This window comes from Acanthisitta chloris, unplaced genomic scaffold (genome assembly GCF_000695815.1).
Source record: "Acanthisitta chloris isolate BGI_N310 unplaced genomic scaffold, ASM69581v1 scaffold6917, whole genome shotgun sequence".
In the NCBI taxonomy this organism is placed as follows: Eukaryota; Metazoa; Chordata; class Aves; order Passeriformes; family Acanthisittidae; genus Acanthisitta; species Acanthisitta chloris.
Window position 1 is genome coordinate 6,606 of NW_008680840.1, and position 23,187 is coordinate 29,792.

Consider the following 23,187-nt stretch of genomic DNA (forward strand, 5'->3'; position numbering starts at 1 on the left):
TGAGAAATAAAAGCCAGGGTGGCTAACTAAATGTGCAAAGCTTAACACCTGTCTAAATCTTACCTCACTGCAGTGACTACGATTTTATCTGTATTCTAGAAAGGCCATTTTCTTAAATGCTTTTAGAAGCTTTCAAGAAAATAATGTCAGTCTGAAATACTGTACAATATTGAAATAGAATAGCTATCACAGAAAATTGAACACACACGCACACACACACATAAAGGTAAACCAGAAGTATTTGAAAAGAGGCACTGGCTTACGAATCTGGCATCCATTTTGCTCATAACTGTGTGTTTTATACTGTATTTTAATGGAACATGCATGATAAAGGAATGATGAACAGGCAGGGGAAAATTGGGTGTCTAGTAACTCTTTATATCCTATGAAAATACTTGTCATATTTGCTAACAAACCAGTAGTTTATCATGTGAAGTTTATCCTTGCTAAGTAGGAACTTGCTCAGTGTATGGAAAGGGGCCCAGAGATTGTGTCAATTTAGTAGATGTAGCAATCCCAGCACTCAGTTTAGGAGTTTGTAATTGATACTGCTTTAGTTTTGGCGTTGAGTGTAGTACAGTAATTATTTTGGAAATCTACAAGACATTTGGCTGCATCCAATAATGTGGTTCATTGTCCTTGCATCAGACTCTAACACATGAATTAACAAAACTTAAAGGAGGATAGACTGAAGATAGTCCTGGGGTCCTGGATTAGTTCTTTAGTTTATAATTCAAGAAGCAGCCCTCAGAGTCTTCTGTAGCAGACACACTGTAACACTGTGGTTACTGTGGGGGTGGGAAGGAAATGCATGGGTTTAAGGTAATGAGAATGTGTCTATGTTGACGGAATATGGATGTTGTCAGAGAATCTCTCTCCCATTCAGGGAGAGAATTTTCTCCTTATACTACTACTCTTCCTCAGTTATTTCACCTATCCATTATATTATTTAGAGAAGTAATGCTATTTCAGAATTCCTCAGGTCAGAAATTACTTCTTATTCTGAGTCATGGAGCTTGGTATACAAAAAGCTTGCATGTATTATCCACATGCTCAAATTATACTGCTTTAACAAATCAGCTTCAAGAAAGCAAGAGAATTTCCACAGGAAAAGAAATATTTATTTTGGTGTGCATAGTTCTTACATGTTTTAGTATAAACTTCACACCAGGTCAGTTGTCTCTTTACTATTATGATGAAATTTCAAAAAGGGGGGAAAATAGCCCACAAATGCCAGACCCTGAAATGTCAGCAAATGTGCTCTATCAAACATGACAAGCCATGAGCAGAGGGAGCAGACACGTGGAGTGGCAGTAGGCACTCTGGAATTCAGTGTGCAGCAGGCTCAACTAGGACTTTGAATGCTGCTCAGTGCTGGAGTTGCAACAGTGGGTGATAAGTCTCCAAGTGAGTTAATGTAGACTTTGCTTAAGAATCATTAACTAAATCCCTGTTTTCGTGGGAGCTTCAGTTGAAATCACGTGATGTGATGTAAACCAAGATCGTTACCTATCAGTACAAACATATGGCAAAGTCTGCCCGTGTTTTACTTATCTCAGAGAGCGCACGGGGGCTGTGACATTTCAAGCAAAGCCTATTGGTGAGGGAGTTTCTGTGTGAGCTTTCTTAAAGAAGCACTTCCTTTTTAATCATAATACTGCGTGGGAAAGTATACCAAGCAGTTTTCTCTTAAGAGACCAGAAGATTTACATAGTTCTTCATCTTCTATGGAAAGATAAGAAATGCTGCTACAACATTCTGTTACGGTTGTAAAGTTCACATTTACCTGTACCCTGGAAAGTTAATTTCCTGTTTTCTGAGATGCATTTCTCAGAAAAGGATGATTTTGAAGATGACTCCAATAGAAGTGATGTTGCTGCCCATGAAAAGGTTCCTTCTGGAATCTTGGTGAGTTTCAGATTTATTGCTAAGTATGGGTATGTAATTTCCTATAGCATAGTTAAAACATATAAACATTGCCTATATTTAATAGTATGTTGAAGACTGTAATTAGGCATTCAACAAGACCTACTTTGTTTCCCATTTTTGCTCCATAAGTGCTCTGTGCAGTCCTAGGAGCAATCCTAAACCCCCAATTAAAATCTTTACTTAGGAGCAAAGATGTTTTTGTTGAGTAGACCTGATGCTACAGTGGTCCTGTTTGACAGGGTCATTTTCCCCCGAGTCTTTTCTGGGTGCAAATGGAAACTAGTAGAACACTTGTTAAAGATTTTTTTCTGCCTAAGGAAAGCTTCTGCCTTGTAAATCTATATACATGCAAAATATAAGCAAAATGAAGGAAATTGCAGGAAACCATTTCTATGCATGTTTTTTATTTTGTTTTCCTACCTAATCTCTTGAAACAAATTCAATTTATTTGCTTTTTACATCATGTGGCACTAGACTGTCTTCTAATCCTCTAAAAGTATATAAAAATAAATGGGATGTATGAATAACTAATCTCTTGTAAGTTAAGATCTACATTTAAGTAACTTTCTTTTGCAGTGATGGTTAAAATTCATGCCCTCCAAAGCTGTAGCTCTGTAGAGCAACCTGGTAGCTTGCCTTTGAGTAGCTTGCACCCTTCTTTTTTTGTTGTTGAACTAGGCATTTGCAGTGCCATGTTCATATGGTGCACTTGTATAAAAGGTGTTGGCATTAAGAACACCAGGGAGGTGGTGGATTCACCGTCCCTGGAGGTTTTTAAGATGAGGCTAGATGTGGCACTTAGTGCCATGGTCTAGTAACCACTGTAGGGTTGGACTTGATGATCTTGGAGGTCTTTTTCAACCTGGTTGATTCTATGATTCTATGAAACACAAAAAATGCAGTTTAACATTACTAAAGTGGTACTCCAAATGCACAGAAAACACCAATTTGTGCACTTGTATGTGGATGTTACTGAATAACATTAAAAAAATTGTTCAAGAAAACATGTTGGTCTTGTGGCAGCCAAAATAATATCTTTGTTAACAGTACAGGGATATAATTCCTATCCACAAAACCTCCTTCTCAGGATATGCGTTTCCTGGTAGTGGGTTTTGAAAATTTGCCTGTCATGTTGAGCTTGGTAGATACTTACTCTGAGGTGTAGTGCTGTCTGATCATTAGTTCTGAGAGCCATTCTATTCCTCTTTGCTGTAACATAAGGAAGTCAATCAGCATATGCAGGGTTAATTTTAATTTAATTGATTTCAGTATTTTATAGATGGAGGCACAGAATTTTCTTTCTTGAACTTCTGACATAGGTATTTTCTTATTTTGTATTTACTTGAATTTTCTCTCAAAAAAAATAGGAAAGAAAAAAAGCAGTTTCAGTTTCTGCCTTTGCACTGTAGTGGCTTCTTGCCAGAAATAAAAGATATGACAGAGAGATTTTTCCCCATTCCAGTTAGTTGCACTTAGCTTAGTAGTATTAATATGTTCAGCTGTAAGAATTTTTGCAAACTAGGTAGTATTGCATAAACATTCAAAAAATCAGTCTCTCTGGAGCCTCAGAAGTCACAAAATGTGCTTTTCTGCTTTGAGACCTCAGGTGTTCATAGCCTTTACATTTGCTATCCTAGAAGAATAAGTACCAGTGAGCTAAATTAACTTTAGCTTTCATGCAGAGTTTTGGAATTTGACTGTATCAGGTAACATATAGGCTGGATATCAAAAGAAATAAAATTTCAAAGCTAAACAGTGTTGTGAAATATTACTGTACTGCCCTTTCTTAGCTTGTCTTGTCCATCAGGCTTCTGTCTTGAATTTCAGAGCTTAAAATCAGCATGTTTTTTAGCTTCTTAGGTTATGAAGGCATATTGCTCTCTGCTTTCAAGGCAGTGACATTTAACAAGTGTTTACTAAGCATGAAATCCAGAGTGTTATCGAGGAAATACTTTGTCTTACTGCTTATTCTGTGATCAGGCTGTTTCTGTGGCGTTTGCAAGAATTCCCACAATAACACTTTACACTGTTCCTCACTATAGTCAGTACTGCTCACCAGAAGTTTTCCAGCAATATGCAATAAAATTTAAGAAAAAACTCAAAAATCTTGAACCCCAAATTTTAACATCTCCCAGCTGGGTTTCTATTGACATTTGAGATAAACCGAACATCTCATGTTCCTCAGGTATGTAGTGCCACTTCATTTCTGTTTGATCATTTTCTTAGTACAGTTTGAACCTTCTTAAATAACATGTTTATCTTGCAAAGTGAACCATTATAGTAAAAGCTGAACTGTATCCTGATAAGAAATTATGTACATTATTATCTTTAACTGCAACTTTGTTTACTTGCAATGTACAAAACAATGTTTGCATTAAGACATGGATCATAAAAAGACTCTTTCCATAGAGGCAATGTTATTAATACTCAATAGGTTCAAAAGTTCATAACTTTTTCACTTGTGAGTGGTTATTCTGTCATGTATGGTTTTAACAGTGTCTGTGCTGTGAGCCACAGAAATATAAGTGGTATCTATAGAAGAGATAATATTGCTACAGGAAAGCAGGGATATATATAAAATGGGTGAGTGCTTCGGTCTTCTGTGGGTTTTTTGTTGTTCTGCTGTGGTTAGACAAGGTCAGTTAGCATGTATGTGAGAAAAACTTGATTATTTGTCATCTGAACTCAGTTCTTAGCAGATGGTGTGAAATTCTGATCTTTTAAAAAGTTGCTACTTAAATCACAAAATTACTTGTTAATGCTCACTTCTCAAGTCCTGTTCACTGAAATGAGATGTATGGAATGGGGACTCTGTTAAGGACTTTTATTCCTGATTGTGTCAAACATTTCTTTTAACAAATTCAGTCTCCTTGGTGACAGGAAATCAACTTTTCTTTGCCAGGCAATACCATAGACAGCTCTTGGAAGTGGCCAGTTTATAGCCATGAATGATAATGACTGTATGTTAGGGAATTTTTTCATAAGACTGAGATTGAAGATGACTCATTTTAGGGGAAGACTAATTGCTTAAACAGTAAAGCAGATACTGCTACCTCTCTGTTTTGGGTTGCAGTTCTATGAGAAGCAGCAAATACCTTTCTTGTCCAAAGGAAGATACTTGGTTCCCTGCCCCAGCCTCTTTCTTTTCTAGCTCTCTGGTGCTGCTCTGTGCTCATGACTCTGGTGTTTGTTATGTTCTTTTTTGTGAGCTAATCTAATTTACTAACCCACTGAAACAACAACAACAAAAAATGTTAGACTCTGCCAGCTCTGCCAGTGAGCTAAAATCAGCTCATTAAGAGGGTCAGATGAGGAAAGGTCGAAGTGAGACCTTCCCTTTTTAGCAAGAGTCAGCTATTACTTCACCAGCGAGCAGTCAGTTTTATAGTTGTACATGAAGCTACTTAGAGATGAAATTGAATTAATGACTAATGTTGATAGGGAGTCCATCTTGCTAATCTCATTAGTCACTCACTGACAGTCTGTTCTTTTTGTCTTCATCAGCCACATTGTACAAAAACTACGGGAGAAAAATTCTCTAGCTTGTTACCTAGCATAGTAATTCTGTGGATAATTTTAAAACAGTTTTAAATCTGTACTGGAAACCCCCACCTTCCTTTGTAAGTCTTGTGAAGAGGAAGGAACTTTATTCAAAAATCTAGATATGATTGAGTAATGCATGAAAAGCCTGAGATGGAGAAAAATACTTCCGTAGCTGCTCTAAGGCTGTGAAAGTAGTTTTAGATTTCTTGAGTGTTTATACATGTTGGTACTGTTAGATGCTATGAAAGTAGCTTCCTTTTAAGTGAATGTGAGGTACCTTGTGTTACTTTAAGGAAGACTTTGAAGGCTCAGAACAGAAATAATTGATTAATTACCTAGATAGCAATATCAGTAGGAGGAACTCTTGTAATGCAGTACGATTTTGTTTAGAGGCATTAACAAAAATCCTAAACCTTGTTCAGAGACTAATAAAAATAGAATAGCAAGTAGATAAAGAAATTTACTGTAGATTTTTTCCTAGAAGTATTATCCCAAAATAGGTTTTTTGCAGTATAAGGCCCTTTATGTGTTCAGTGTCGTGTGTTTTGCTTGTTGGCAGTGGCCCTTTTGTCTCCTGAATAATATCCTTAGCTTCAGAGACATGCAGTTGCTTGGATGTTTTTGAAACGAGCTTATAGCAGTCTTTTGGGTGGGAGGCAGGACATGGTAGAGTGATGAAGGATTGCACTTAGGTTTCTATTAGAACATTATCACAGTTTTCTCTCTTTCTATTAAAGCTCGGATGTTCTGAGAAATCATCGGACTTTGATTTTTTTTTTTATTGTCAGTCATAGTTCACATTGTACTCTTAGTCTGAAAAACTTGGAGTCATTCAGAATTCATTCATTCACTTAGGTATTTTTGACTGATTAGACAGAATATTTGCTAAGTGATCCTGTGCTCTTGTTTATCCTGTTTGATTCTAGCATGATCTTCTTATTGTGTGCATCTCCTCTGTCTCCCATTGCATATTTTGATGAAATTCCCTGAGGTGACACAGCCATTTTTAAAAGACAGAGCTGTGAAGGTATAGTTACATGCAGTATGCTCTAGATAGTTTTTATTGACATTTAAGATTTTTCTGCATCCTTTTGTATGGTTATCTCCATTTTCAGTAGAGGATCAGTTGTATTAAATAGGCATTTTTCAGAGGATCTGAACTATTAAGCATCACTTAAATCTAGGCTTTGGGGTCTAGAATTGACATGCTTCAATATTTTCTTTAAAATATTTAATTAGTCATAGATTCAAGTTGTTAAACTCAATAGGTTTTATAGCTCAAGATTTAAAAAAACTTTTCATGTGTTTTAAATTTGCTTACTTTTTTTTTCTTTCTCTCCATTAGTCTCAGACTATGAACTACGTAGGACAACTTGCAGGACAAGTCCTGGTTACTGTGAAGGAGCTGTACAAAGGCATTAATCAGGCAACCCTCTCAGGATGCATTGATGTCATCGTGGTCCGGCAGCAGGATGGTACATTCCAGTGTTCTCCTTTCCATGTCCGATTTGGAAAGCTCGGTGTATTGCGCTCGAAGGAAAAAGTGGTAAGTTCAGAAAATGGACCGAAACAAAGTTTTGAATCCCAGTACATTTCTTTTTTTCCACCTTTTCCTTCTTCCCCAGCTCCCCACATTGCCAGTTAGCAGGACAGTTTAGTACAGAGCCAGTTGCTCATATGTGCTGTGCAGAGCGATAGTTTTGGAATGCAAAACAGAACTTGTGGTAATCTAAGGACTTGGCAAAAGTACTGTGACAGAAAAGCTTTGACAGCTCTTGAGCTATGCAGAAAGACTAATACAAACCTATAAAATTCATAGGCTTAAAATGCTTACATGGAGCTATTTATTTACTTATTTAAGTATGTTGGGAAGAAAATGCTTAGTGTTGTTTAACTATCCCTGATGTTGCAAGCAACTTTTTTTCTGAAGGGCAAATAGAGCATATGTTAAGTGTTGGTGACCTATCACACATGTTGCTCCTTGTTAGCTGTCTTCAAGGCTGCTATTGAGTAGAAAATGCAGTTTTCAACATCTACAAGGAAATGAAAACTGGCACTGAAGCTTCATTCCTGTGTGGGTGTGTTCAAAAGAGAACCTGGTATAACTACCTGCCCAGCCATTCTGAGAAGGTGGTGCTACCTGAGCAGATTGTCCTGCCATCCCCTTCCCATAGGCTTTATTACTCATGTCTAGGGAGTGAGTTGGATTGGGCTGTAATTTGACTGGAAAAAGGACCTATTGTGGGGGGACTTTACATTATGGTCAGTAGGGAATGCTGTGTATGCAGTGTGGCATGTGGGTGTGCTACCAAAAGATGGATTGAATTAAACATATTGTAAAACCTCAGGATTATATGCTCCTTTCTATGGAGTTAGTGGTCATTGCAGGAAGCTACCCCCATCTTTTATATTTTGGTTGTAAAAGTAGAAAAAAGTGAAACTAAAAGAGCAGAGACATTTTTTTGTTAACTGTCACTATTGGGAGTCACATGCATTAAAGTTGTACATTTATCATATAGTAACACAGGCTCAGAGCAGTTTTTTGTTTAATTTATGTTTTGTTTGATTTCCCTCTTGCTAGTGTTCTTTCTTCATGAGCAATGAGTATGCTGACAAAGAATTGATTTTCCTTAACAATTCTGTGACAGATTACATTACAGTTTTCAATAGGATCCAAGAGAGGTGGTATAGCTATATTTTTTCTGATATCTAAGCAAGTGAGATATGACTGCAACAGCCATGGTCTGAAACTCAAGTTTGTTAAATGTGTTTAATTACACTTCTGAATAGCTGAACCAAATTTGAGGGGATTTTAGCTTCTGAGTACCTCTAAAAAGCTGTTGAATAGTAGAAACATCTGCTCTTGGTACCTGTTGGGGTAGACTGTCAGCATAGTTCACAGTGTTTGCTTGTGTGGATGTCTGCTGCTTCTTGCTCCCTTTATCCTTGGAGTTACCGTTTATACAGTTCCCTCATCGTCAATTGAATGTTTGTTGCTGCATCATGTGTGCACTTTTCCTGGCATGTCACAAGGCCCAGATCAATTGACAGTGTCAGGATGTACAGGGACAAAAATATACAAACCAATCCTTCAGTTTAAGATATATACTGAAGTCTCCAGAAACCAGCATGAGGTGTAGGTGCTAAAGGTAGGAATGTTTGTCTAAATCAGCATAAAGAGAAGGGAGTTTGTTTTAAACTCATGTTTCTGAATGAGAGATTCAAGAAAATGTTTTAAAAATAAGTGGTGTCCAGCAGTGAAATAAATACGATTCTTAGATCAAGACCATTCAGTTCTTGTGGGGAAAAAGAAAACTGGTTATCTTAAGGATTTGGGTATAGTCCCCATGCATGTCTGGTTATTTGCCTGTAATTTATCATCTTTTATGACTGGGTTTCTTTGATTAATGGTTTTACTCTCTCAAGTGGGAGAATAATGGAGTAGATTAGGATACCTGGATACTATTTTCCTTAGCACTGTGATGGTGTGGGGTTTTTTTATTGCAGTCCATGTACAAATCTTAAAATCAGTCCCTTTGCATTTTTGACTGTCCATTTCCTATCATGGTAACTGACTGTTAATAGGAGTTCACATCACCATATTCATATCATGTTCATATGGCTTGGGGTGTGATTTCTTCCTTTGTATTGTCAGGAAACTAGAGCTTGAGTAGTGCACATGTTGGATATCTCATAGCAATTGCAGTCTTTAACTTGGTCTCCTTTTGACAAAAGTGTCTGAACTATGTATAACCTGAAATGCCATTGGCCTTTTCTGGAATAGGGCATGTCCATGGTGTTTCTGACATGTATGAAATTATTTTTAATTAGCTAGGCTAAGTGCAGATACACAGATACCATGAGATTAGCAGATTTGCAGACAAAATAAGGTAATTTTATCTGAAAATTGAACACATTTTGTTTGGAAAAATTTTGTAGTGGAACTTACCTGGATACCCAAGATTTCACAAAGAGGAGGAAGTAAAATAGTTGTATGTTGGGCTTAGAAAGACATTTGGGTTTTTCTTTTATTTCATAAATGTGGGGAAGGATAATCTCTTCCTCCTGTGCAATGTAATCTAACTTAAAGTGGCTTTTTAGGGTAATAGAAGCATCCTTCTCTGACAAAAGCACTGTGACTGCACAAGGGTTTTGTGGTCTTCTGTCTTATCCCCATAAACTCACGAGCAGGAATATCTGAAACAATGTTAACTGAGAAACAGCATAAATAGTTGTGACAAGTCTCTATCATTTTCAAAAAGGACCTGCCTCCAGGAGGCTTCCAGTTAGAACTTTGGGTATTCGGGATTCAGATTCATACTAGGTCCCAATTCAGCTGGACATTTAAGCATATGAACATGAGCAGTCTCAGTCCACTTTATTTCCATGAAATAAAGGCTAGGTCAATAATTATTATTTATGCTTCTGTTTCTTCAAATTAGTTGATCAAGTTTCATTCTTTAGACATTTTTTTTAGTTTTTTCCTTATGCTAGGAGCATGATGTATTTTGCAAGTGAACAAAGACCATTATTATAACAGAAAGTAAAATTACTGTTTCAGAAAGCAGAGGGAGGAGAAAGAGATGTGATTATACAATGGAACAAAGTTTGCTCTCAGAGTTAAGTGGGCCATGAGGTCAATGCTTCCCTATGATCAATGACTGATATTAAATTCTCTTTCCACAGATTGATATAGAAATTAATGGTGATGCTGTGGATCTTCATATGAAACTGGGTGACAATGGAGAAGCTTTCTTTGTACAAGAAACAGAGGAGGAAAATGTAAGGGCTTTATGCTTCATGATGGCAACAATGCAGTATTGACAGAGTAATGTGTTAAAAATGCTTAATGGAGTGTTGTCAATAGATTTTCTGTGACAGAATCTTAACGTGTTTCATATGCTGCCAATATGTTTAGTGCTTTGTACAATTCTGCTACCAGTAATAATTAAGTAATTAATTCTTTTTATTAATTAGAGCATTATTTGAAAGATACGTTTGGGGTTTTTTTAATTTTTACTTTATTCATTCTTGTTGACTTGAGTTAAATTGATTGCAGTGTCTTAGAATAATTTTTGCCTTAAGTTCTTATAGCTTGCGCTGCTGGCCTTGGTACTAATAAAGGTAGCCTGCTTTTTTGGCATATTCTTGATCTGTTTTATAAGTTAGCCCAGTTTCTCACAATTTTATTTATGAAACTTTAACCAGTTAACAGTAACTACTTTGACTTGAGAATTCCTCTTGTATTATAATAGAGTAATTCATTTCCTAAGAACCTGTTGCAGCAGGAAGCTAAAGAGCCTGTGAAAAACAGGAGTAGTGGTTCATTTTTATTCTGATTGTTTAGGGGTATGGGACCTATGTAATCACATCAGTCCTGTGTTGGTTTTGATCACTTTTGAATCTGTTGGCATTTTTCAGCAAGACTGAAGAAAGAAGTTCTAAATACAAAGTTCCAAAAGGTTTAATTAAAACAGTCAATTAGAAGAGAGAGGAAAAAGATTTGTCTCAGAGAAATAAAAGATGAAGTGTTAATTTCCTGTTGTTGTTAGGGATCAGTCGTTCAAGGAAATGAGCTTGATTCACTGTTTAGTTTAGGGCACTGCTTGTTTACTGTGAGGGATCAGAGGAAGCTCTCATATTGAAAGGAGTTAAATATAATTTAAAGTGGAAGGAGAAAATAAGCATTAAGACCCCAAATGACCCCTTGGGGTGGGGATTTATAGCACTTAAATGGAAGAAAGGTTGGGCTCATGATTACAATCAAAACTGAAAGCAGTTTTTTATAGATGTAGGCTGTGTCAGATATTGGTGGGAACTGATCAGTCATATGACTTCCAGAAACCACTGCCTCTGTCCCCAGTACAGTGTTATAAAGGACCTGTTGCACTTGCTTAGTATACTATAATTTATAACAAGTGTACGTGTATATAATGCTTTCTTGTAAGCTGCTAATTCATGCTGAAACTAGATTGAGTTTGCTACAGGGCAAAACTGAGTTACTTTTGGTGCTTTTAGACTACTTTTTTCCTGCAACTGGTCAACATGTCCTTATGGTTGCATCTTGAGTTATATTTAAGGTATATCATAAAGCTCTCATAGATTTATTTTTTTTTGATGGATTCAGAAGGGTTCTTTCATGGGGTCAGTCTTTGCTTTTTTCACATCTTGACATTCAGAAGTAATACCACTCACCTCAATTAATGGAAATAAGGGCTGTTTTGCAGCTAGTTTTCTTCTAAACTTTCTTGAGGTTTGGTGAATTTTTTTTATATTGCTGTTCTTGATTATTTGTCACTAAGTGTGTAGAATATTAACTTGATTTTAGGTGCTATCATTTTATTTGGAGGTTTTTCACAATGCAAAATCTGTGAGACATCAGTACTGTATAAGGCTGTAATTTGTTCTCCTTTCACTAATTCATTCTGGTTTTAAACCAGTGGAAAACATTTGGCCTGTAACCCTTAACTCAATGGAAAAATTGAATCTAATATTAAATAATAGCAGTTCAGACTTTTAACATATCAGTGCTCTGGCTGTTTCTGATCACAGTGTAGTTCCTGACTAATCTTCTGCAAACGAGTCCTGTAAAATAACAGGCATCTTTAAATTGCTTCTATTCTATACTATGAAATTGAGTTCTGTAACTTGTTCTCCTCACTATGCAAATTCCATTCTCTGCTTCTTTTGTTCCACTCTGTGCCTTCACAATGTGTTTCTTTCAGTCTAGGTGCCAATGTCTTTTAAGTGTGTTGTTAGGACGTAAATAAACCCCAGGCAGGCCATTGCTAAAGCTTTTCCTTCAAAGGGCAGCGGGTTGTAATTATTTGAGGGTTAGTTGTTTATATACTGAATTATAGTTGAGTTTTTCTTTTTGAAAGATACTTTACATAAATAGTATCTGATATGGCTGAATAGACTGAATTGCACCTTCACCAATTTTGTGGGTAGCACGGAACCGGGAGGAGAGGTAGACAGGTCAGAAAAAGAGCCACCACACAGAGACAACTTAGCAGGCTGGGAGACTGGACCAACAAGGTTCGCACAAAGATTAACCAGGATACACGTGACATCTTGCGTATGGGTTGGAAGAATCCCACCACAGGAGTCCAGGCTGGGGTCTGACTGGATGAAATGCATCCCTGCATCCCCTGGCTGGCAGTGTGCCCTGACTGCAGTGAGCACAAATGTGTCCCAGGCTGCATCAGCAAGAGCACAGCCATCAGATGGAGGGCTCTGGGGTTGTCCTGGTCAGCCTAGTATATGTTAGGCCAAATTTCGAGCACAGTTCTTGTCTTCCCCGATGGGAAGATTGATGGGAGCCCAGTAGAAAGCCACCAAGATGATCAGAAGTTTGGAGAAATTGAAATAGAATGAAAGGTTGCTGGAACTCACTTTGAGCCTAGAGAAGACACAGAAGCATCTAACTACAGTCTTACAATACCTACAAGGAAGTTACAAAGCAGGCAGAGGCACTCTCTGCTCAAGGATGCCTAGTGGTAAGATGGGATAAAAGGGCACAAGGGGAGAATTTCAGCTAGATACAAGGAGAACAGCATAACATGGGAATAGATTGCCTAAAGTGCAAGTCTCTCCCTCACTGGAAATACTCAACCTTTGGCCTGAAAAGGCCTTGTAAAACCTAACGTGAGGCCATACTTTGAACAGAAGATTGGACCATATGATCTCCAGATGTCCCTTTCAACCTACACCTTTCTATAAGTCTTTCAAAATGAACAGCAGGGGATTTAATTAGCCTTTTTTTATTGACACATCTACTAAGCATGGGATTGGTGTGCTCAGGGGCAGATAATTTCAAAAACATGTCACTGACTGAGTATTTGCCTTGCTAGCAAAATCAGTTGTTTATGACTGAAACTGAAAGAATACTAACATGGCATTTTGCTGAACTTTTTGTTATCGCTCTAGTGAACTTAGTTCCTTTCTGGGTATCAGCTTCATACCACTGGGCTGTTGCATGGCTTCATGCCTAAGTGTAGGTACAAGGATTAATCTTTAACTGACTGCTATCCTGTGTGCACAAAACAAAGTAAAAAAAAGAGCCTGTTGGTTTTTTTAATTGTCATTTGTTTTGCTTTTTTTTTTTTTTCTTAGGAAAAAGTTCCTGCATATTTGGCTACATCTCCAATACCCACTGAAGACCAGTTTTTTAAAGACACTGACAATCATTTGAAATCAGGTGAAAATGAGAGGACATGTGCAAACTCAGAAATTCCACACCCAGTGGAAACAGAGACTGTATTCACCCCAGGTTCTGTGAAAAAGAAAAAAAGAAGAAGAAAGAAATACAAACAGGATAGCAGGAAGGAAGATCAGATCTCTTCTACTGGAACCGAAGATATTTTCGAAATGGAAATAAGCTCAGATGATGAAAAAAGTGTCCAGCCCTTAAGGTAAACTCTCAGACAGTTGCTGACTGCTTTCATTGTTATCAGTGAACGTTTAAAAGGTGACTTCTACCTTGCAAGTAGTGCATGTGTTTAGGTAGGCTCTGGCCAGGCTCTTCATCAAGCAAATAAACAAAACTCCAAACCAGTATCTTCCAAATCTTTACAGAATCCTTCAAGTTGGGCCATTTTTTTATGACTATGAAGTGCAATTAAGTCCATTCTGGTAAAGAAATGTCATGACTGAGAAAGCTTCAGTGTAATTTCTCTGATGAGGCGGAGTGATCTTCTGGTGTGTTCAGTAACTTCTACATAAACTGCGGTGTGGAATGCCTGTAGTGCACCACATTGACTTCTCTGTAAGCTGAGGTTTACTTTTGCAACTGAAAACTACATAAGTGAATATTCATTCATGTTAGTAAAGAGAATTCTTTACATGTGTATAGTCATAAAAGAGGAAAAAAATTTAGTCCTGCATTTCAAAGTGGATAAACTATTAGTAAAGTGGAGCTTTTGGTAAAGTGGTAGCACATACTAATAAGTTGAAGAAGTTTATAAGGAATAGGAGAGATTATTGTAATAGAAGAAGGCAATCAAGCATATAACAAAATCCAGGACAGGCCTACTCATCTAGTTTTTAGACAACGCTAGGTGTTCTATTGAACAGCATTGCTGTTAAATGCACTGTCTGAATAAATTCAGAGTCTGGTCTGGGAATTGCAAGAATGTTTTGGTGTAAGAAAATAAAGTGTAACTGAAAAAAATCCTTCAGTATGGGTCTTCAAGGGAGTCTCAAATTTAACAAATACCAACAAAAATGGTTAGTGCAACAGAAAAACATCAATCTAACTGTTATCACACCTGTGACCAATAAAGCACAACAAGCAAAATCTGGATTTTAAAGTGCTTTCTAGAATGTCTGTGGCTTTCTTAGTTCATTTGCCTTATTTTATTACTGTCATGTTTATGTCAGTGAATTGTCATTTAGATATTCACTGCTATGTTTAAGTCTGGGAATTGGCATTTTATTTGATTTGAGATTTTCTCCTTTTTTTCCTGTTTAAGAGAAGGAAGACATTTCTCAGTCTTCAGTGTGCAAGTACTAAGACAATAATTTGTCATAGTGAAACCATCACATCTAGTGCAGGAAGAAAGAAAATATAACCCACAAATTGTTTATTCTTTATTTAATATATCATTACAAATGTATGAAGAATTTAGGAATGTAACACTAATTATGACTGTTTTCATCCAGTGTTTAGAAATCAAATCCTCTTCTAGTAATTATCTCCCTTTGCCTAGAGAGGAATAAAATGTTGTAAATGTGACCGAAATGTTGAATATTTAGTCATAGCTGAGCAGATCATGGTGTTTTATTTTTTATTTTTTGCATCTTTTGGAATGAAAGATTGACAAGGCTTTTTATTTGTAAACTGCATTTTTTTACATGTAGAAGCAGAAACAGCAGTAGAAATGCATTATCAGAGAGAACAGTGTCATAATGTGCAAAGAAGAAGATTTTATAAAATAATGCTCTTGTGAATAGAAAGTAAACGCAGGACTGGAAAAACACATTGTAGTAGTAGAGGCCCAGAGACAGTAGTTTTGTGGCTCTGTGTCTGCTAGTGGAGTTCATATTTTGTCATTTCAGAGGGCTACCAAGGCAGGAAAAAAAAAAAAAAAGCCTTGAAATAGGCATACACTTGCTTTCTGTCCAGCTAAAGATACTGTTATGAAAAAGTGTTCATAAGATTTCTTCTCAAGCCCTGTGGGTATGTAGAGTGATATCAGGAGGTTTGTTTTGTTTGACATTTTGGTGGGGGGTTTTGTTTTGGTTTGGTCTTTTAGTTATAAATGTGTGTCTCTGAAAAAGAAGAAAAAAGATAAGAAATAGGAACTTAAGTGTTATTAGACATCATTTCAGATCTCAAAGTGAAGCTGGGAAAGGAAAAGGGAGGGTGATGTTCTAACTGGAAGGTCAAAAATTCAGTAATAGGTGCCAGTAAGTAATGTCTTATCTAGTTCTATTCTTATAAAGGAGAAAACAAGCTGTTCCGTGTTTCTTGGGAAAATCTATTTCCAAGTGTTTATCAGCTTTTTAAAAAATATGTCCTTTGTCTTTTCCAGCTATGATTTAGACATATTAGTAGTGCTGGAGTTACATAAAATAATACCAGGAGGACTGAGCTTACAGTGTGTACGACTCAGAAATAGAGGGCATTGTATCTCCAGTGCTAACGGTGTTACAGACTTAAAGTAGTTATACGTCTTTTAAATTATATATATTTATTTAGACTATGTATAAAGTGGATATGGGTGTGAAGAAGTGGCAGCACTGTTTATAAATATTGCAACATAAATAGCTTAGAATTGATTGTGCAACTTGAAGTTACAAGCTGATGCATACTGATTTTTCCTCTCTTATTTTCAATAATCTTTGACTACATTTGAATTTTTAACTTTCAGATTTATCCACTTATAGGGTAAATTTGATTTTTTTTTTTTTTTTGATCCTTCATATGAACTCTTTTCATTTCTAATTTCCAGTGGATAAAATCTGTTCAGTACCACCTATGTGCCATCTTGCTTCCCTGCAGAAGTTATAATATTGAGGACCTCTCTGTAATAATTTGTGTTTACTTAGTTGTTCAGTCATAACTTTGTCCTCTTTTGGAGATCGTTAGCACTGCCTACAGAGACAGCATGAAACCTATTTCTGTCACACTTAGTTTGGTTTATGAATACAAAGGATGTACAGTCTCTGCAACTCTCATCTTAAGTCAGGCTGCATCATCAGGTTTCATAAGAATATTACTATGGAATAAGAAGTGGAGCTACAAAGACATTTTTAGAGTTCAGTATTTATCATAGTCTAGACTGTCTTCCAAATGAAAGACTTGTGCAAATGAGATGGATCACTGTAACTGCTTAGTGTTTAATAGGCTGCATTGAGTAAGCATGTAAATTCTAAATATTTATGTATTTGATTATGTCAAAATATTTCCTTTACTCCATCCATGAGAGAAATGAGCATTAGCATTCCCAAGCAACTCCAGTGCAACTGTATTGGTAGTGGAAGAAAAATACTTTTTTCTTTCATAATAATGGCTTAAAATCATTTCTGTTGCATTTTGCACTCAAATTCCAGGCAGATCTTCCTTGTATTCTTATCCACTGTATAGCCATGATGCCCTTGATGTAACCTCAAGACAAGTTAGTTGTATCCTGAGAATACCTGTTTATTCAACTAAATTAAAAAAGTTGTAGAAAGATCTGAAGTACTTAGGATGGTAACATTTAAAAGGGACTTCTGTGTAAAATACAGTGAATGCTGAGTGGGTCTTATTGTTGATTGGTTTGGGGCCTTTGATGTAGATACTGAGAAGACTTCCCAGTGCAAAACAAGCCCAACTGGTGAGAAAAGTGCAGTATTTCTATCCACTTGTTGTAGTTTATTAATTTGTAAACTATTGGGTAAATCATGAGGCTAGTATCTACCCCGGTTTCTTACTGGTTTTAATTTGTGAAATGTGCATGTCAAAACTACCTTTTCTATTTAACTTTGCCAGTGATTGTAAGATTCACATAGTAAAGATTGTTTGTAAATCTTTATGTTCATCTTTGTGGTTTGGTAATATTATCTGCCTGTCTAGAGTGATGTCACTTACTGTTACTCATATAGAGTAATATCATTTATGCTATTGTAATTTCTTCAGTATTAACTTGCAGGAGTAGTAAGTTTTAAAACTTGCAATCTTTTCAAGTATTAATAGTTTTTATATACATATTAAGTTATATAAAGGTGTTTTTCAAGCAAAAACATCCTTTAAGCTATATACTCCTTTCTTTGGATCTTGGATTTTTAATAATATATATGTAACTTTTTTAACTGAACTAGTAATGCAGATTTCTTAAAGCTGACTTAATGTCTCATGTAACTCTACAGAGGATCCTCAAATTCATCACCAAAGGGTGAAGACCAGAAAGAATCCTTGATTTATCACTCGAAGGATCATTATCCCTTATCTGATGGAGATTGGTCCCCTCTGGAGAAGTAAGTCACTTTGCAATGTCATCATATATATCATGATGAGTAATTATTTAAAAAAATACTATGCCTTTTTACTCATTTTCTCCCCTGACCTGCAAAATTCTCAAACATGCCTAACTTTTGCAATATCCAATACAGCATTTGACACTAATCTGAAACTTTGAGAACTTTTCTCTCTACTCAATGTATTAAAAAAAAAGTTTCCTTATATCATTATTCCCTCCCTATGAAAAAGAACCCTTACTTCTTAAAATTCACTATTAGAGAAGTAAAATACAGTTAGTTACATTTCCTTAGGTTGAGAAGGATATGGAAAATGAATGTTTCCTATGATTCACCCTAGCATAAGGAATACTTGATATAACAGAAAGCAGAAGTGTTGAGTATGTAAGGTACATTTTGCCCTGTGACGTAATCCAAATTGCTCAAGCTAGAGCTAGATCCTAAACTCGAATCATATTCCACTTCAGAACAGATGATGTGCTAGATTCCAGAGTTCTGGTATCTCTGGTTATCCAGTGATACTAAAATCAGTATCAGTTGATTGTGGATTCTTAAAAATGGCATGATACAGCTCACCAGTCAGTTTGCAGTTACTGTGGCCAGGGCACTTCTGTTTGTACATTCAAGTACATTCTTCAGTTTCTGGTGTACATGCTCTTACATTCCTCTTGAATTCAGTTTCTAGATTTTTCAAGGCTCAGACTTTGGATTTCATCCCTCTAACACCAGTCTCTATTTGCATAAGAAAGCATTCTGTCCATATGTGGTAGTACTTGGGGTAAATTTCATACTTTTCCTGAACATTAGACATACAGGAAAGGGCATCTATATTGCACATAGTAGTACCTTGATTCATCTGCACAATTTGATGTCTAGTTCTACTGCTTTTCAGTTTGATTGAGAAATCTGCCTCATAGCAGATACATTCACAGGGTCAGTGAGGATTACTGGTCAGCCTTCTGTGATATCCATTGTTGCTTGTTAGCTGCTCAGTGCACAAGTGCCTGTTCTTTTGTATCAATAGATGGTAGTGCACAATAGAAGAGAACAACCTTCAGAAAATACTTTTTCAAGTGCACATAGTCTCTCTGCTTCAGGTGTTTCCAGGGCTGTGGCCTCAATGGAGTCTGAATGTACCACACCATGATTGGTGCCTACTAATTCCCCCAGTGCATAGCTCGTTAGTGAACAGAAGCAGTTGGACAGGAAATCCCATTATCATTCCTTTTTATGTTTTGGGCTGACAACCACATCCTCAATTATACTTAATGAGATGTAATCTCCAAAGGTTTGTGGTTTGTGACTGAAAAACAGTCACAGTGTTTGACCCTAAGGTCTGACACACTGTTGTGTGGATTATATCTCTTAGATAATTGTAGCAGAGGCTGATACTCTTTTCCAGTTTATAAAGCTCTTGGCTAACCTGCTAACTAGCAGGTTTTATCTGGGAGAGGTGATTCATGCCTCTCTTCTCTAAGAATTTAGGGTTAGTCTGCTCTAGTAACCTGTTTGTGCATCCTGTGGGATGTCTAGACTCTTTATACTTCTGGAAGGTGGTTTTTTTAACAAAAAAACTACGCAGTACAGATTGCAGTGTAGCAGAGAAATCGGCAATTTTCCTTTCCCTCTTTGGGAAGGGGGTTGGGTGGTGGATTGCCTCTTGCATAAGCCATCTAGGAGAAGAGAAAGTTTGAATTCAATTATTTCTGCTAAGCCAACAAAGAAGGATTTTATAATGTAGCTATCATACAGTGAAAGAGAAATGAGAGGTTTTAATAACCTCCTTTTTGGTGATTTAGAGAAGGTAACTGACTTGCAGTTGAGGTTGATTGTCTTGCTCTTCAGAACCCTTGCAGGGAGCTCAGCAAAGGTAATAGCCTAAGTCTTTTCTATGAGGACACTTCTGCTTGTCCTGCTCACTATAATTATATGATGGAAAGCATTACCAGTAACTATTTGACACCTGATAGCATCAGTGTTCTTCCTGTTTTAACAAGCATGACGGGGTCACTATTACAATGGGCCTTTTGGCTAAAGACATCTGCCTGAGAGCAATAATTGAAAACTTATGCTTTGAGGGAAGTGGAACAGGCTTAGGTTCTCAAAGCCCTGAAGTATTCAATCTTTTGCAGTACTGCTGAATATTAAGAATTAGGCTTAGCAACAGGTTAACATGTCTGCATGGCTTCCGGTTGACTGGATGTAGGTGGAACAAATTATTTTGCATATAGGGAAAAATAGTAATATTTCCCCTGAAAACAAATATGTACATGTATTTTCATCAGTGTGTTACTTTAAATAAGCTCTTCTAGCAGTACAGAAAATGGAATTTCTGTAGGACTTTGTTGAAGGAGAACTGAGGGGAGAATCTCTGAATGGGGTTTTTTTTTGTGTCCGTGGGTGATGAAAGCTGGAAGTTGGCTGTGAGATGATGAATCATCAGTGTAGACATGTTTTATCTTGGATTTTGTGGTGTCCCCTCAGAGCAATATGAGCGATTCTCACTGTCTGGATTGTGATCTCATCTGTGTAGTGTCTCTTCTTGCAGTCTGAGTTGTGATCACAATTTAGTCTTCTATAATGCTGCAAAACCCAAGCTCCACAAAACTTCAGAAGTTGTCAGATCTACTACTGCATTAGGTAACTAATCCTTGCAGGAATTTTGTAAGGAAAAAAAAGAATCCAACAATTAAATACCTGTAGGGGGCTACTGTAAAATTTTTGATATTAAATCACTGAACAGCCCAAGTTGGAAGTTACCTCAAAAGGTCATCTGGCCCAGCCTTTCATGGGAGAGGGAGCTTCAATGAGCACCCTGACCAGTCACAAATTGCAAACCTGTAATGGGGACCACTTTTCTGGGAAGGTTGTTCCAGTGATGGGTTGTTCTCACTGTAAAACAATTATCTTCTCTATCAAGTTGAAACCTCTCCTTGTGCAACAAGTGCAAAATCCTGCACTGGGATGACATAACCAAAGAGCCCAGTATAGCTCATGTGGCTGGGGAGCAGCTTTGCTGACCTGGGGGTCCTGGTACACAACAAGCTGAACATGAGTCAGCAGAGCATGGCTGCAGCAGCAAAGGGAAATCGGATCCTGGGCAGCATCCCCAGGGGCATTACTGGCAGAGATGGAGATGTGATCATCCCTCTCTGCTCAGTGCTGCTTAGGCCACACATGAAGTGCTGTGTCCAGTTCTGGTCCCTATAGTTCAAATTCACATATTGAGGTTTATTTACATATATATAAACTCAAACTAAAATACATTATGAATGTCAAAGTGTAAAAGGAGCAGCATTTTTATAATATGCAGTATAATTGCCCTGTTCAAGAAAGGGTAGACTTGGACCTGCCTCAAAGTGCAATGCTATTTCAAAACAACACCTTGTGTTTCCTTAAATCTCGAATATCGTAAGAGCAAAATGATTTGGAAATCACTCCTTTCTAGCATTTTGTAGAGAGTTCTTCTGGCTTAAAAGTAATCTTGGCTAAAGTAAATTTCAGAAGTCTGTTTCCAATTTATGGATAATAACCACTCTAGGAAAAATAGGATGGATTTTAAAAGGTCATATAGTCCAGCACATCTGAAGGAAGTTTTCAAGTAATCTTTCCCTCACCTAAGTTATCTTCTTAATACTAATTTCCCTGCATCAGGAATTTTTGTTCTGTGCATTTATGAGTTAAGTTTGCAGGACTTTCATTGCTCCAGTGTTGGCACAGCACTCTTAAATGCTATATTTTTACAGAGGAAATGAACTTAAAGCTAATTTCTCTCATTTTTTTAGATAAACGTTTTTGGGTTTTTTCTTGTTTTGTTTCAAAAATGGAACATGGGCTGAGGGAGAACTATACCTGCACTGCAGATATAGTGGAGGAATCTGTTTAGTGTGATCACTCTGTAAGCCCTTTAATGTGATTTTGGTTTTAACCTAATTTCTCACTGTCTGAAAACCCTGCTGGGCTTCTTGCCATGTTGCCAAATAATTGAAGCTCTGTTAAGCTGTTGAAAACTCTACCAACAGTAGCTGCACAACAAATGCATTTTAAACACTAGCTTTCTTTTTTCTTTTATTTTTTTTTCCTTGTTGCTTTGCTAGCCCTTTCTCTGAGCCAGTCTGCCCTAAAAGTGATTCAGAACTAGAAGTTAAGCCTGCTGAGAGCTTACTCAGATCTGAATCTCACATGGAATGGACATGGGGAGGATTCCCAGAATCAACCAAGGTAAATTTATTTATTGTCTCTAACTTTGTGAACTGAGCTTCAGTATATCTAAAATCGTGCCTTAGGAGAGGATTGGAAATATGCTGCTGCTCAGAATGATTCAGCTGAAACGGGAGAGTAGCATCCCCTTGTGGCTAGTGGAGTCGGCTTTGTTGAGTTCAAAAGCTGCTCAGCAAGGGAATTCCAGGGAGCCTAGCAGTAAAAGTCTGAAATTTCTGAACTTTCAGTTAGAAACTGAAGGAAATCATTTCAGAAATTAGTTTCCTTTATTGTCGAGGAGTTCTAGTTCATTCCAGAGGAACTTGATAGAGTAAATTTAGTATTTGACAGGACAGCTTGTAACAGAAGCCCTGGTATGTCTCATTTATGCTTTTTTCTGTCCATGGTTTGGTCAAGTCAGCAGTTCCTCTATGCCAGTTTATTTATTGAACCTGTAAATAAACTGGTTTGAAACTTCTGTTGTAGGGAACTTTGCTAATGCAGTGGGACATGTTTTGTGTTGCTGAAATAGGTGTTTAAATTCTTTCATGGTTTTCTTGTGACCAGGACTTGTACCATGAATACAAGTTTAATGTTTAGAACAGAATTAAATAAACAGGTGAAGTGAAATGATTGACTAGACTTTTGTTTTTCAGATAAGCAAGAAAGATAAACTGGAACATTGCAGAACAGCTACCATCACTCCATCAGAGAAGACTCATTTTAGGGTCATCCTCAGCTCTGATGAAGTTGAAGATGATGATGATGTGAAAGATTCTGTCTGTACAGTACTGAAACCTGAGCCAAGAACACATCCTCTGCTTCAGCAGATGGATGTTAAAGATTCTCTTGCTTCTGCAGTCGTAGAACCACAAGTTCCATTGCCATTAGATGCTGATCAGCATTCCAGAATGTTGGTGGACCCTTTACCAGAAACAAAGCCAGCAGCAAAAACTGACTCTCCTTCAAAGAAGAAAGGTATGTCATAAAGCTGTTGATTCTTGCTGTCAGTGTGACCTACTGAATTTGAGGCCATCATGGGGAAAAGTGTAA

At 37.1% G+C, this 23,187-nt stretch overlaps 1 protein-coding gene across 1 annotated transcript in view; it reads left to right on the plus strand.

Annotated features, from left to right (window-relative positions):
* Nucleotides 1-1,541: 1,541 nt before the first annotated feature.
* The window catches only part of LPIN2 (lipin 2), a 32,911-nt gene continuing 11,265 nt past the window's right edge, over nucleotides 1,542-23,187 (plus strand). The window contains exons 1-7 of the mRNA XM_009077873.1: nucleotides 1,542-1,908; nucleotides 6,818-7,018; nucleotides 10,159-10,254; nucleotides 13,588-13,886; nucleotides 17,827-17,934; nucleotides 22,032-22,155; nucleotides 22,791-23,112. Coding sequence (XP_009076121.1) covers nucleotides 1,822-1,908; nucleotides 6,818-7,018; nucleotides 10,159-10,254; nucleotides 13,588-13,886; nucleotides 17,827-17,934; nucleotides 22,032-22,155; nucleotides 22,791-23,112 — 1,237 coding nt within the window. The 5' untranslated portion in view covers nucleotides 1,542-1,821. The remainder of the gene's footprint in view (nucleotides 1,909-6,817; nucleotides 7,019-10,158; nucleotides 10,255-13,587; nucleotides 13,887-17,826; nucleotides 17,935-22,031; nucleotides 22,156-22,790; nucleotides 23,113-23,187) is intronic.